General features: G+C 41.5%; 2 protein-coding genes across 2 annotated transcripts; one reads left to right on the top strand and one right to left on the bottom strand.

The window, feature by feature from the left end:
* Window positions 1-986: 986 nt before the first annotated feature.
* Window positions 987-2,899, bottom strand: parapinopsina (parapinopsin a; the record flags this gene model as incomplete). The annotated part of the gene is given in 6 exon segments (XM_084365842.1): window positions 987-1,031; window positions 1,033-1,119; window positions 1,206-1,448; window positions 1,536-1,773; window positions 1,863-1,953; window positions 2,569-2,899. Coding segments are annotated over 6 exon segments (1,035 nt in total).
* A 1,946-nt stretch (window positions 2,900-4,845) lies between these two features.
* Window positions 4,846-12,908, top strand: ddx20 (DEAD (Asp-Glu-Ala-Asp) box polypeptide 20). Its single transcript, XM_084366422.1, has 11 exons — window positions 4,846-5,109; window positions 7,151-7,245; window positions 7,511-7,679; window positions 7,770-7,884; window positions 8,010-8,152; window positions 8,294-8,432; window positions 8,639-8,697; window positions 9,318-9,400; window positions 9,548-9,653; window positions 10,135-10,236; window positions 11,562-12,908. The coding sequence occupies exons 1-11, from the start codon at window positions 4,914-4,916 to the stop codon at window positions 12,698-12,700; spliced, it is 2,346 nt and encodes a 781-aa protein (XP_084222548.1). The 5' UTR covers window positions 4,846-4,913; the 3' UTR covers window positions 12,701-12,908.
* The last annotated feature ends 1,583 nt before the right edge of the window (window positions 12,909-14,491 follow it).

Here is a 14,491-nt window from a genome sequence, read left to right as displayed (position 1 = left end):
TCTAGTGTGATACACAAATATTTACGTTCACTAAAAGAAGGGGTCGCTAACCCTAACCCCAACATTTAGACTCTTTATTTGGGCTCAGCCAAGTTTGTGCATGCTTTTCGTCTAGCTTACAGTGCACCATATGTACACCTCTTAATCAGTGATGGATTGTAACTAAGAACATTTACTTAAGTACAATTTTGAGGTAACTTACAGTGTGTATATCCATTTTCTCCACTACATTTATTTGGTAAGTACTATTAAGTTACTATTAAGTACAGTACTTGAGTAAATGTACCTAGTAACAGTTTATGACCGGTTTGAAAATTATATCCATACACACAAACGTGCATGCATGCATTTTAACTTAAACAAACCATGTAAGTATGTTGTTTCTGTGCAAATGTAGGTCAAGTCACGGCAATTTTATTTACATAGTCCAACATCACAAATCACAAATCACATTGCCTCAGTGGGCTTTACAAACGCCCTCTGTCCTTCGAACCTCGATTCCAGTGAGGAAAAACTTCCACAAAAAACTTTTTAGTAGGAAAAAAATTTGAAGAAACCTCAGGAAGAGCCACGGATGTTGCTTGTACAGAACAGTCAAACAAAATCACAGAGTAGACCGATCACAGTGGCAAAATATCTAAAACAAGATTATAAAATATACATTTTGGGTGGAATTGAATCTTTACACGCTGTGAATGTGACACAACTCCCACATCCCCTGTGGTGCGATCAAAAAGAATTATACACGATCAACAATATCCATGACAGAGAACAAGAGAGGGGGTTGTCTTTATGTCAGAATACATAAAAGGTTGTGACAACCTCGGCAGTATGAAACAGGCAGGTTTGAACGCATGGTCTCCTTTTTCTTTTTCACAGATGCTCCTATGTTGAATACACATCATTTCTACATCCTTGTTCCATCCATGTGAGTCTGTTGTCCTCAGGAGTGAGACAGCCAGGATTCCTGTTCACTTTTTATTCTTTTAGCGATTCTTTAGGGGAGACTCTTTGGCTCTTGTTGATAGAAGCAACCGTGGTCTCAACCTCAGATGTTTGTGGATCTGAGGCCCACGGGTTCCATCCACACAGGACAGTGGGAACAGCGTATCCTCGAAACTGGAAACACGCACAGGATACAGAGAAATAACAGTGAATGATTATATTATTGTTTGTGAATATAAATGTGCGTGATGGAGGATTACCTGTCTGTTCATGAAGATATATATGATGGGGTTGTAGACGCCGCTGCTTTTAGCCAAGTAAACAGGTATAGTAGCAATGATGGGGTCAATATATAGACTGGAGTCCAGGATGACAGCAAGCGCCATAGCAGCATATGGCAACCAGGTCACCAGGAAGGCCAACACCATCACCACTACCATACGTGCCACCTGCACCTCCACGCGATTAGTGCTGCCAGCCTCAGACACCTGCAGCTTGGTCACCTGGGAGATCAAAATACAAGCACGAGGGTTTTTATCGTGATGCTGGTACAACCAACTGAAGTGTTTTCATCACTGAGCAGTCCTCACCTGACGCAGGGTCCACAAGAGCTGCGAGTAAGACACCGTGATGATAGAGAAGGGCACGGCAAAGCAAAAGAAAAAGTATATGATGATGTAGGACATGTTCCCGACGTCCCGGCTGTACCAGTTGGGGGCGCAGGAGGTCTTGATGCCCTCCAGCTCATAGCTTCCCCAACCAAACAGAGGAGGGGTGTTCCACACAAACGACCACAGCCAGGACAGCACCACTCCAGCCACTGCATGTCTGAGGACAGTAGAGATGCTGTGTAACATGCTGGTGGAGCAATAAATAAATAATTGCTCTCTGTGTGATGCTGCTGTCAGTCACTGTACCTGGTCTGGAACAGGACAGCACCCATGGGATAGCACACCACCATGTAGCGTTCAACAGAAATGACTGCTACTGTACACAGACTTGCTATACCTGAGAGAAGAGAAGAAACATGTAAAAACTTAAGTACGACACCTAAGTACAATTTTGAATATTCCAGTTTTCCAGATACCATATCGTTATTTTGAGAGAGTATTTATTTTGACGTTTCCCTTTGTTTTCAGATAATCTGTTATTATTTTGAGCTGAGAATGTTTCATTATTTTGAAAAGGTTTCCCTATTATTCTGAGAACATTTCTTAGATACTGTTATTATGTTGAGATACGTCAGTCAGTCGTCAGAAAGTTTCTTATAATTTTGAGATACTAACTCATTATTTGAGCTATTAAGTCGACATACTGACTCAACAGACCTTTTTGTCATCACAGTGAAGGAAACAGTTAACCTCCCTAACAGTTATAGTTTCTCATTGCTTTTCTCATAAAGATTTGACATAAAAACATGTTAAGCTTATTAAATGCAACACACAAATGCAACACCGACCCCTACATAGTAAGGAACCACTGGAATTGAAATTCTTGCTGATACTTAGTTTAGTTTGGGTTATTTTTACATTGCTGCATTGCTCATTTTGTTTCAGTAAAGGATCTTCTTCCACCACTGTGAAAATGAAATCACACCAGGTTGTAATTGTCATGTACACTCACCGAAAAAGGCCACAGCGAAGCCCTCCAACACGCAGCCCACACGTCCCAGGTTAAAGTATCCCACAGCATTGGTCACTGTGGTGGGCAGACCTCCGAACACAGCACAGCCCAGGTCACATACGGCCAGGTTAACGAGGGCATAACTGAGTGGCTGTCTGAGCTGTCTGTGTCTCATTGTCACCACGATCACCAGGACATTGAGGATGATCCCCACCACAGAGAACACACCCATGATAACAGCCAGTGTTGTGTAGCCGGTCGGAGACAGGAGCGCTGTGTCGGCTGAGCTGTGAGACTGTGAGGAGTTTCCATGGAGGACAAGGTCATCCATATTGCTCAGTTTAGAGACTGCTTCCTTAAGTTTCAGTTGTCCATGTGCAACTTTAGCTCAGGACTAATATGTCCAAAATATCCACAGGTTAAAGAATAAACAGCTGCACAAGATATGAAAGGAAAGAAAAAGTAGAAATAGACAGCTGGTTAATCAAAAAAATGAATTAAGTAATCCCATAATATCAGCAGCCGCTGCAGTCTGTCTCTACATATGCTGCATGTTTGCTGTTCTGGTGCAGCTGCAGAGAAGAAAAAGGAGACAGGACCTTCTTATTAGGACGAGAGAGGCTCTGGGCCATGACATTTAATTCTTGAAAACCAAATCCGTAGATCCGGATTGTGCAGACAATAATTCTGTCTAATATCCTGTAAGACTGCACTTTCCATGATTGCTGGCTTTACAGCTGCTCCTGAGTAATGAAGCAGGGATTCAGTAACACAATATGGTTTTTAGGATCAGAGTTAAAGCGCATGTCTGCTGGTTAAAGGCCCAGAAGGAGCTTTATAGCTTGTTAACATCGGGCATCTTTGTGTACGCTGAATTACTCTGCAGATAGAGGCTTAACATGAGGTCTTTGCAGCATGACTCAGGCTCAGTGTCTCTAACCAGGTTTTTCTTCACCCGACTGACTCTAATATCTAAATAATATGAGGTCAAACTAGAGTCACAAAATACACATTCCTCTTTGCACTCTTTATATGTTCAGTCTTTCCTACTTTGTGTTGGAACTGTTAACAACAATTTCGAACAACAAATTAATCTCTATCTTATCATCTTATTTTATCTTATCTAATCTTATATACTTTGCCTCAACAGACCATGTGTAATTAGTTTTTATTTTTTTAAAAATGTCATATCAATAAGCACATTTGGGCTCCACATTATAATAATTTATACAGGTTTTGCAAGTTGTAATTAACAACTTTGTCAATGGTTAATAAATAATTTACCTATGCTTTATAAATTGGCTATAATATGGAAGCCCTAAAGGGCCATGCATTCATACATTTTATTTCCTCCGGTTTCCCGTGATAACCAGTTAATTTAATTTGTTTTCTCGAGATCTCGAGTTATTATCTCGAAATAACAACTGCCGTTTTCCCAAGATAACGATATAATTAATTCGAGATCTTGAGAAAATTATCCTGTTATCTCGGGAAAAGGACAGTTGTTATTTCGAGATAATAACTCGAGATCTTGAGAAAACAAATGAAATTAACTTGTTATCACGGGAAAACGGAGTGAATAAAATGTATGAATGCATGGCCCTTTAGGGCTTCCGTACTATAAGCCTTCTGGGTTGCCAGGTATCAAGAAATTCTAGCACCTGGACTAGAATGCATTTAATAATAGCCTAATTTAATAAAAAGACATAACTGCCGGCTTGATGGCTTGTTAAAAAATTGGGGGGGGGGGGAAACAACAACAAAAAAAACAAAAACAAACATGAGTATTTGCTTATGGATAAACAAGATTTGTTACCAAATAATTTAAGAGGGACAAACATCAACTAGAGGATTTTTTTTTTTACAATCTGCAATGCAAAGGTTGTTCTGATAATAGCCTAGTCAATAAAGTTTATTTAAACCTCCATAGATCACATCATGTCCGTCATTATCTATTTCAAGGTGCAAAATGTGAGAACAAGTTATGATGCTTAAGTATTATGTTGACTCATCAGTGTAAGCACCAACACTCCCTGACACTGCAAGCTCATAGCTAACTGCACAGCTAACTGAGCTACTTAGCTAATGACAGCTACATTTAGTAGCAATTCCGGTTAGTCTGGTGATACGCTGCCCCTAACTGTTTTCCATATGAATTTGACAGGTGGAAAATTCTTACATACTGCACCTTTAAATAACATGATATCAAAGAAAAGGGTCTGTTTGTGTTTTCTACACGATCAGTTCCCCTCCAGGTCACCAGGGGGCGCTGCAGCCGGCAGCAGCCTGCTCCGACACTCATTAAAACAGCTGCGTTTGAGCTTCACCGGCGGTAAACAGTCAACATGGCTGCCTCCATGAAGAGAGCTGCCCACGACATAGAGACGCGAAAGCGGAGCGATGATGTGCTTCTGTCGGAGGGGATCGACTTCAGCTCCCTGCTGCTGTCTCCGGCCGTGCTGGACGGACTGTCCGCCGCAGGCTTCCGGAAACCCTCCCCGATCCAGCTCAAGGCGATCCCGCTGGGCCGCTGCGGACTTGGTGGGTTCATGAGACCAGATGTGTGTGGGCCACTCGTGTGTATCGCAGATAGTGTGTTTGTTTATGGATGATGTACAACAGGTATTTATTTAGCAGCAGAAACAGGCTCCTGATTGTATCTAACAACGGATCTGCTGTAGTGACATTGTCGTCTTTTGTGTAGACTTAAAAACAGAAGGATGAAGATCAGAGTTGATTTTATTGCACAGTTTCATACTATTTAACTTCAAATAGCAGTCGTAGACATGTGACTCAAGTTGTTTAGTGCATGTCTCTAGTCATTTCTTTCGTTGACAAGTCAAATTGAGTCCTTATTCTGGGTCATTCAATGGAAAAGTCATTTTTTCTGCCCCCAGCCTTTACAGAAAATGATACACCTGAGTTTTTTGCTCATATTTTATAATAAACAAAAGGTTATTTGAGCAGTTACTGCCTCTTGGGACATCAGTTTGGCAATATATTATTTTAAGTCAGTTATTTAACATTCCAGCCACCACAGACCTACTTGTCCCCACAGTCATGTAGAGAAGGAAAGTGCTGTATTTTCAGTTAAAACTCTGCTTTTCTACCATTTAAAATACAGTAATGTATACATAACTATCAAATGTATGATTAGAAATGACATTAAAAAAATTAATTCCATATAATTTTTTTTAATAAAAAACAGTATATAATGAAGGTAATCGCACTGTTGAGCTGTGTCACTGGTGTTACTGTGTGACAAGTCCATTATTTTGAAATAAAAATCACACCGATGACATCACTTTACTTCCTCTGACCTATTTCCTGAAGATTAACATGATCCACACAGTATATTTTCAGCTATGAGTTTTCACATTTATCTCAAGATTTCATGTGAAGCTTTTTAGTAGATCTCACTGGTGTGACTGACTTTATTAGTAGAGAATTGTAAAACCAAAAAAATAAAAAGTATAATGCAGATGGATTGAATTACATGATTTAATGAGTTGTTTGATGCCCTCTAGCAGCCATTTTGTAAAATGCATTTCATGAATGTTGTCACTGGTGTTACTTTCTGTATGGGTAACACCAGTTAGAAAATAGATAAAAAGTCATTAAGCTTTCATTTATGTGTATTCATAGATTCAGTGAGTTATGGAATAATGCGGTCTTATTTTAAGTTTCTGTAAAATGACTCACTTCGGGCAGGGCAGGTCAAATTCCTTCCCCCCTCACCCAAAATACTTCAGTATCCAGTCTTTATGAAGAGAAAATGAGGATTTTTGTCAGCTGATACCGAAAGTGATTATCAACTGCTTCTCGTGGCCCATATACTGTAAAGATAACCAATAATTTTACATTTTAATGTTTCTTTACTGTAGTTTATGCAAACACGAGGGGATTCCAAATCTCTGAGAAGATTTTTTGTGTTAAAATTTAAGACCTTTCCCCTCTGAACCCCACTGGAACATGCAGTTGCAACTGAGATGTCTCCTCTGAAACCAACTTGAAAGGTTCATACCATCACCAACCATGTCGGAGTGTGGAGATGCTGCGCTCTTGTTAAATGTAGTTCCAGTAAAAATGTTTTACACTTGGTGATAACTCAAACCAAAAAGGCTATAGAGATGCCACAAAGAGAGAAAATCAGTTTTTTTTAAATGTAATATGTGTGAACTAATCCTTGTACTTTAAGCTGCACAATAATGGCTAAAATGACAACCACCATTATTGTCATGATGATTATTCATCTTGATTTTAAATAATTCTTTCGTCAAGTGAAATAGCTTATTGGACTTGCATGTTTTACTTCGAGAAATTTCAGAAAAATGCCTCCTCATCTTGCATTGTGATGACATCATGCTGTGAAGCAGAGAGCAGCTAGTCACAGTGTCCTTGAAGAAACACCTCTGATTGGTCGGACAGTTTAATTGAGGACAGGAGGCACATGATTTTGGCGCAGCAGATTAGGCACTCTAGATGTGAAGCGTCAACATTGCACCCAATCAAGTTTAATTTACTGTCATCTTGATTATTCTGATGAATTGCGCAGCTCTACATTGTCCATCTGCTGTTTCAGATTTGATTGTACAGGCCAAGTCTGGCACGGGGAAGACGTGCGTGTTCTGCACCATCGCCCTGGACTCTCTGGTCCTGGAGAATCCTGCGACTCAGGTGAGTGCATTCAACTCGAGCTGTTCAGTGGAATATGGAGAAATGTATCGTTCTTGTTCTTATCAGTAGTTTGTAACAAAGAGCAAAGGTACGTCCCCTCTTATTGATGAACCAGCTGCATTCTAGCGCATTGTAATCTTATTAACCTCGGGGTCTTACTGATTGGAAACCCCCCCAACACCTGTCTATCCTTAATCAAGCGTAAGTGGTTGTTGACATCTAACCTTCCTCACAAACGACCCCTTTCTTTCCCCTCCTCCTGCAGGTTCTTGTCCTGGCTCCTACACGCGAGATTGCGGTGCAGATCCACTCGGTAGTCATGGCGATAGGCTGCGCCATGGAGGGCCTTGAGTGCCACGTTTTCATCGGGGGCAGGCCCGTGAGTCAGGACAAACCCCATCTGAAGAAGTGCCACGTAGCTGTGGGCTCACCTGGTAAGAGGCCAGCGGAGAGGCATTGCATGTTTATGTAAGCGTTGTGCTGCCACTTGTGTTTTGTAACTTTTCTCCTGGTTGTGTACGCAGGTCGTATCAAGCAGCTTATCGAGCTTGGCATGCTGTCCACTGCCAGCATCAGACTGTTTGTTCTGGATGAGGCAGACAAGCTGCTGGAGGAGGGCAGCTTCCAGGAACAGATAAAGTAAGATGGACAGGCACGTCTGTCATCAGAACTCATATTTAAGTACTTACATGATAAAACAGCTTGTGATGTTATTCAAAATAAACACAAAAAAAACACCCATCTCCTCTGCTCTGTCTCTCCAGCTGGATCTTCTCCTCTCTACCGGTGAACAAACAGATGCTGGCCCTCTCTGCCACTTACCCAGAATCCCTTGCACAGCACCTTACCCGCTACATGAGAGAGCCTACTTTTGTAAGACTCAATCCCAATGACATGGGCCTTAAAGGTAAGACCCTGGAGCAAAAAAAGGCTGAATATACCTTTTGGTACATAATCAGTCGCAAAAAAAAAGTTGTACAAGAAATATGTACTTAAAATCTGGTTCAAAGTATTCTCTCCTGTGTTGCTCTTGTGCGCCCCCTGCCAGGTCTGACACAGTATTACAAGCTGGTGCAGTCCCATCCATTGGCTCACAAGATTTTCGAGGAGAAGGTGCAGCACCTGATGGAGCTCTTCAGTAAAATCCCATTCAACCAGGCCCTGGTGTTCTCCAACCTACACACAAGGTAATGTATGGTTTTTCACATTTACCCTCCTCTTCATGGCTGCTGTTGTTGATCTTTATCACCAAGAAAGGTATATCTCAGTTATGTATTTGCTCTTGATGATTTTTGAATAAATACTTGACATTCATTCGATCTGATTCATGGTGAGTTGATGATGTATCTTCTGGAAACAGCTTTTTTATTTTTGCTGTGGTTTGCTCCCACAGGGCTCAGCACCTGGCGGACATCCTGTCCTCCAAAGGCTTACCTGCTGTTTGTATCTCAGGTGAGAGTGCATCTGGAAAAGCAGTGATTTTTTTGTAGTGTTGTAATAAAAATGAGTCACTCAACAAATAATGTGAATGTAAACATTTGTAATTTCGATAATTTAATCATTTATTTTTAATTCAAAAAGTAAAGACATCGAACATTTGATGGTTTCATAATTTTTCCTATGATTGAAAGTGTTCTGATTGGGTTTTTTTGACTGCGCATCATTGTGGGATTGGGTAACTTGTCGTAGTCTCGTGACATCTGATAGATGTAGCAGTTAAAGGATAAGTTCACCCAAAAATGAAACTTTAGTCATGATCTACTCACCACTCATGCGGTTATAAAGTCAGGTGAAGCAAAACAGAGATGCAGCATTCTTCTGAACAACTGAAGTAGATGGGGGCTTGTTTTAAAAAAACAAATTATGTTTTGTGGACTCACCTGATTTTCTATCGGCATGAAGGTGTGTAGATAATGACTGAATTTTCATTTTAGGGTGAATTTATTGAAAGATACCGCAAACAATCTTGAAGCATTAATTGCTGTGCTCAGTGGCTGGTTTCCTCTAGCTTGGCTGTCTCTGCCGAGTTGTTTCCAGTTGATGTGATTTAATGTGTGTGATGACCTGTACAGGTGGTCTGAGTCAGGACCAGAGGCTGGAAGCGATGTCAAAACTGAAGCAGTACCAGTGCAGGGTGCTCATCTCCACTGACCTGGTGAGACGCACAAATCCTCTCCGTTGTGCTGCTTTCCATGTCACCCATCACTACTGTTCTTGTCTTAATGCATCTCCTCTAGGGCTTCTGATTGTCTTCTGCTTTTTAATACTGGTTGTTCTCTCTTTGTGCTCTCCTTCCCATCAGACTTCCAGAGGTATAGATGCCGACAAAGTAAACTTGGTGATAAACCTGGATGTGCCGCAGGACTGGGAGACGTACATGCACCGAATTGGACGGGCAGGACGCTTCGGTTAGTCTCCAACACAGAAATGAGCGCACTAACTAAAATGGTCTAAATGTAATTTAAAGGAGAGAAAATGCTTTGTTTTGCTGCAATATTTGTTACATACATGTTTAAGTAAAGACGATTGTTTGTTTCCCACGCTGTTTTTCTCTGAATTAGATCTGATTTGCTTGAGCATTTCCTGCTTCCTTCTGACTGCATTAAACACCATATTGAAAATGAGCTTGAGCCGCTGGAGTATTAGCAGGTTTGACCTACCCAGCAAGGTCAATAGCTTCCTAATCATCTGCATTTAATTATAATTATCTTGACTTAACTTGTGTGTTGTCTCGGAAACGGAGGGTAATTCAATCTGAGGTTGCACTTACACCGCCTCTGTGTGTGTGTGTGTATGCACCTGCCTTCCCTGGACGCACAGCTCACACACCCTCCTTTTATCCCTTCCTGTTCGAATGTGTTCTCATCAGGATTACATTTTTTTGTGTAGGCACTCAGGGGCTGGCTGTGACCTACTGTTGCCATGGTGAGGAGGAGAACAAGATGATGGCCATCGCTCAAAAGTGCGGCCTGAGTTTGTCTGCGTTGCCTGGTGAGTTTCAGCTGAGGGGTGTGTGCGAGCAGAGAGTTAGTTAAGGTTACACAAGCTCACTCATTTGAATTCAGCAAACACAAAATAAAACTTGCCAGAACCAGCTCAGTTTCTCTTTCACCAGCTCTGGTTTGGTCAAAATAAACCCTTAAATGGTAAGTCGACCAATTTAACACATTTAAGAGTAGGTGTGTTTACAGGTCTTGTGGAGTACTGCTGCATATGAAAAAAAGAGAAAGCTGTGTGTAATCTGATGAAATGCCTCAAGTGATGTCACACAGTGGCTAAGTTGCATTGTGGGTAATGTAGGTCCCAGATTTTGAAAAGGAGAAATCTGATTCATCTGTATCATTTGTTTATAAGCTGTCCATAATGAGTCCAACAGTGTTATAGGAGTGTAATGCTGAACCAGTGGCCCGTATTTCTAAGCAGTACCCTTCAAGACCTGTAAACACACTTTTATATGTAAAATTGGCAGTTATCCTTTAATTCACAATGACAAATGTGAAAATATTGAAATGGGAAGCTCGTGGGCTTACTTCAGGCATACTCGCACCGAGCCCAGGATATAGTTAAAAAGCCTTTATTAGTTATTAGAGTGACTGACTGCACTTTCCAGTCATGCCCTGAGGAAGACCCAGTGTCGGTTGAAACCGCTCGGTTTCTTTCCTTTTCTGATTTTTTTCTTTTGTTTTTTACTCTGATATGCCCTAACTAATGAAGGCTTTTTAACTACATCCTGCGAATGTGCCTGAAGTAAGCCCATGTGTTCTCTATTTCTAAGTTGGATCAATTTGATTTCAAGAGCGCATTCACCCTGAGTTCTGCTTTACAACTGAGAGCTCCTGGTATTGTTTCCTTTTTAGATGTGTAAATATTCAGGCTTGGAACATTTTCCCCCGCTGCCTCTCTCTGCAGTTGCTGCAGAGTAAGCTTGCTGAACAAGTCTGGTGCTGAGCGGTGGCTCTGACTCACTCTTAGAGACAGACCATTAAATTATCAAAATAAAATGGTAAAAAATCCTCCACCATTATTTATATTATGTATTTTCATTCTCCTACCATGGACAGGGGTTGTAACTTAGCGTCGTACTATAAACACCAAATGCAGTGCATCTGTTGCTTGTGCATGTTCTATGTTGCAGCACCAGTGTTATGTCCACGTCAAAGGCCTCAGACTAATCTCTGGTAGCTGACATATTCGCCCAATTTCCCAACCCTATTTAACATGCAGCATGAGTCGACTTTGTCTCTCTTTGGTGTTACATTCACATCTTTGTTTTATTGTGGAAAAGTAATTCCAAGTGTCATCTTTGTCTGTTCTAGACATCATAGAGCCTGGGTTGATGGACGAGCCTTGTGACTTCGACGTCTGCACTGAGGCTGCCACTCCAAGCCCCTTATCCCAGCTCTCCTCCAGGACGGAGAAGAAAAGGCATGCAAAGTCGGTCACGGATCATGTTCCAGAGCAAAGAAAGCCAGAAAAGACGTACCCAGCACCTAGACAGGTATCGCGTGTCACAGAGAAGCCTGGAAAAGTGACTCCAGCTCGTCCACAGAGTCCTCCTCAGGTGGTGCCGACTCGAAAAGAGCTGCAGGACGCTCTGCCAAAGATCCCTCCTCTCAGCTCGTTCAAGAGCTGCACTTCCAGGTTCATGACCTTCGAGGAGGCTGAGTGGGACTTCCAGAGCTTCATTACCACAGGGCTGGGGAGATCAGTGGATGTCATCAGGGAGTTCAGAGGTCGGGAGGACGGTGACCCCGATCAGAAGAGCGGGCATAGAGAGTGTTTCACACTGTATGATGACGAGGCTGAAAGCTTAAAGCAACATGGAAAACGGTGGAAAACTGATCTTTCGCACTCAAGGTCAATGTCTGGTTCATCTAGCTCACAATCCGTCAAGGAAGATGGTGAAAACAGAGCAATCACTAAGCCTCAGACTGAAGCAAAACAAACACCCACTCTGCCCAAACCAAAGGCAGAGCCCACCCAGTCCAAAACTTCTGCACCTCAGATATATCCCCAGACAACCTGTGCATCTAATGGAAGAGCTTCATCTCAGCAGGAAAACTATGAATCTGTCATTAAATCGAGCAAGAAATCCAGTCAGACAGCTCCAGCACAGACAGGCAGACCCGAATCAAGAGCGATTAAAGAAAAGATTGTGAAACGGAGCAAGAAGATTTCGGAGAACACCAACCAGGAGCGAAATTGGAGGGAAAGGGATGAAGGAGAACATGATGATGTAGAAGATGATGAAGAAGAAGAAGAAGAGGAAGAGGAGGAGGAGTGGAGCGCTGAAAGCTACTGGAGAGCCAGCTACAGAGCTTGGAGTGACTACTACGCCTCCATGTCTCCTTATCCAGAGCAAGGTTACCAAAACCACTACTACAGTGTAGCCCAAAACTGGATGGCAGCCTATCGTATGAATGCTGTCTACATGGAGGAACTCCTGAAACGCTGACTGGTCTCATACTGGTAATCACAATGTTCAGTCACGTTGTTTCTGAGTCCACTGTCTGAATTAATGGCAGGACTTGGGTATAAACGTCTGCACTTCTAGTCTAACACATTGCACTTAAGTGTTCTGAGTGTGTATTTTTCAATGAATTCATGCCATATAATGTCTGTCCCATTTACTTTTGTAATAAATTACCGGCATGGGGAAACTATGTTAAAGCCCTTTTCTGTTATGCATCTACACTTTCACATGATATGAAACAATCTTGTGATTGTCTTTATTTATTTTGATACAATGTAGGGCTGAACGCTAAGCAAAAATAATTACGATTATTTTTGGACAGTACCAACAAGTCGTTATTATATCTCAGTAGCACCACAATGCTTCATTTATTATGGTATGATGCGGCACGTAGCGCTCTATATTAAGGTCCTTGTAATAAGCGTAAGTCAGAAGGTAATAAGGTTTTTTTATAGCCTTATTAGATATTCATTAACATATGTAAGATGATGACTTAACATAGCATAATAAACATGTTTATTGTTTGATTATAAGACATAAGCAAAACTCACATTTGAATCTGAATGATATATCGGTTGGCCGATTTTGACCTTTTGGGGGGTGGGGCCTCAATGGATCAGACCTGCTCCAGCACGTCTTACAGATGCTTGAGCAGATTGGGATCTGGGGAATTTGGAGGCCCGATCAACACCTCAGGCCCTTTATTGTGTTCCTCGAGCTGTTCCAGAGCAGTGTTTGCGGTGTGTCAGGGCACATTGTCCTGCTGGGGGGCCACTGCCATCGGGTAGTGTTGTTGTGACGAGGGGGTGTACTTGGTCCACAACAGTGTTCGGATGGGTGGTGCGTGTCAAGTGGCATTCACATGAATGCCTGCACCCAAGGTGTCCCAGCAGAACATTGCATTGTGATGAGATGATCAATGTTATTCACGTCACCTGTCAGTGGTTTTAATGTTATGGCTGATCGGTGTATATCTATATCAGCCGATATATTGATAAACATTTATTTAATCTCAATATTTGTGTTTACAATGCTTATTATAAACAATTATAAGAAACTCATGGGGCTTTTATTGATGTTTTTAAGTGTCTATGAACTTGAAACACATTTCTTAAGTCTTATCATGATGCTATTAATGCTTTTATAGTCTTAGTAATGTTAATGAGCATATTATAAGTTGCATGTTATGTATTAAAGGATAAATTCAACCAAAAATGAAAATTCAGTCATTATCTACTCACCTGATGCCAATGGAAAGTCTGTGGTGTACAAAACATTTCTGGAGCTTCACAGCAAAACAGCGCTGCAGCATTAATTACAGATTGCAGCTCCTGTGATTTGGATGCTGCACTTGGCAATTTTGGTATTTTGATGAAGTGTTCAATTGTGAAAATATCTTTTCTTATGTATACAGGACATCCCTTAACCTGATCTGATTTTTTTAAATATAGGAACATAAAGAAGAGGGGCCAAAATTGTGCAATCTACTACTGTATGTAATCTCCTCAGCAGGGCTCAGCAAGGTCAGACAACTCCACATGCTGATTGCAGGCTAATCAGGCTACCTACCATTCACCCAATCAGTGCTGGGCACACACACTCTGAAATAAAATAAACCAGGGGCCCACTTCAGCTAATGCTCACCATCTGTGGCTTTATGTAACCATTTTAAACAATGCAGCAGAGGTGGATGTCTCTGATGTGAGCAGTGAGGAGAAGGATCTGTTTAGGATGAATGAAAGTTGTTTCACGCGTTGAGAGGAAGGTGAAATT

This window comes from Pagrus pagrus (genome assembly GCF_965226575.1).
Source record: "Pagrus pagrus genome assembly, chromosome: 11".
NCBI lineage: Eukaryota > Metazoa > Chordata > Actinopteri > Spariformes > Sparidae > Pagrus > Pagrus pagrus.
This window is presented reverse-complemented; position numbering and strand designations above follow the sequence as displayed.

Coding starts and splice junctions, on each gene's coding strand:
- ddx20 (XM_084366422.1), top strand. CDS start 4,914: ATGGCTGCCTCCATGAAGAGAGCTGCCCACGACATAGAGACGCGAAAG. Junction 8,153..8,293: donor CAATGACATGGGCCTTAAAG/GTAAGACCCTGG, acceptor GCCCCCTGCCAG/GTCTGACACAGTATTACAAG. Junction 9,401..9,547: donor TGCTCATCTCCACTGACCTG/GTGAGACGCACA, acceptor CCTTCCCATCAG/ACTTCCAGAGGTATAGATGC.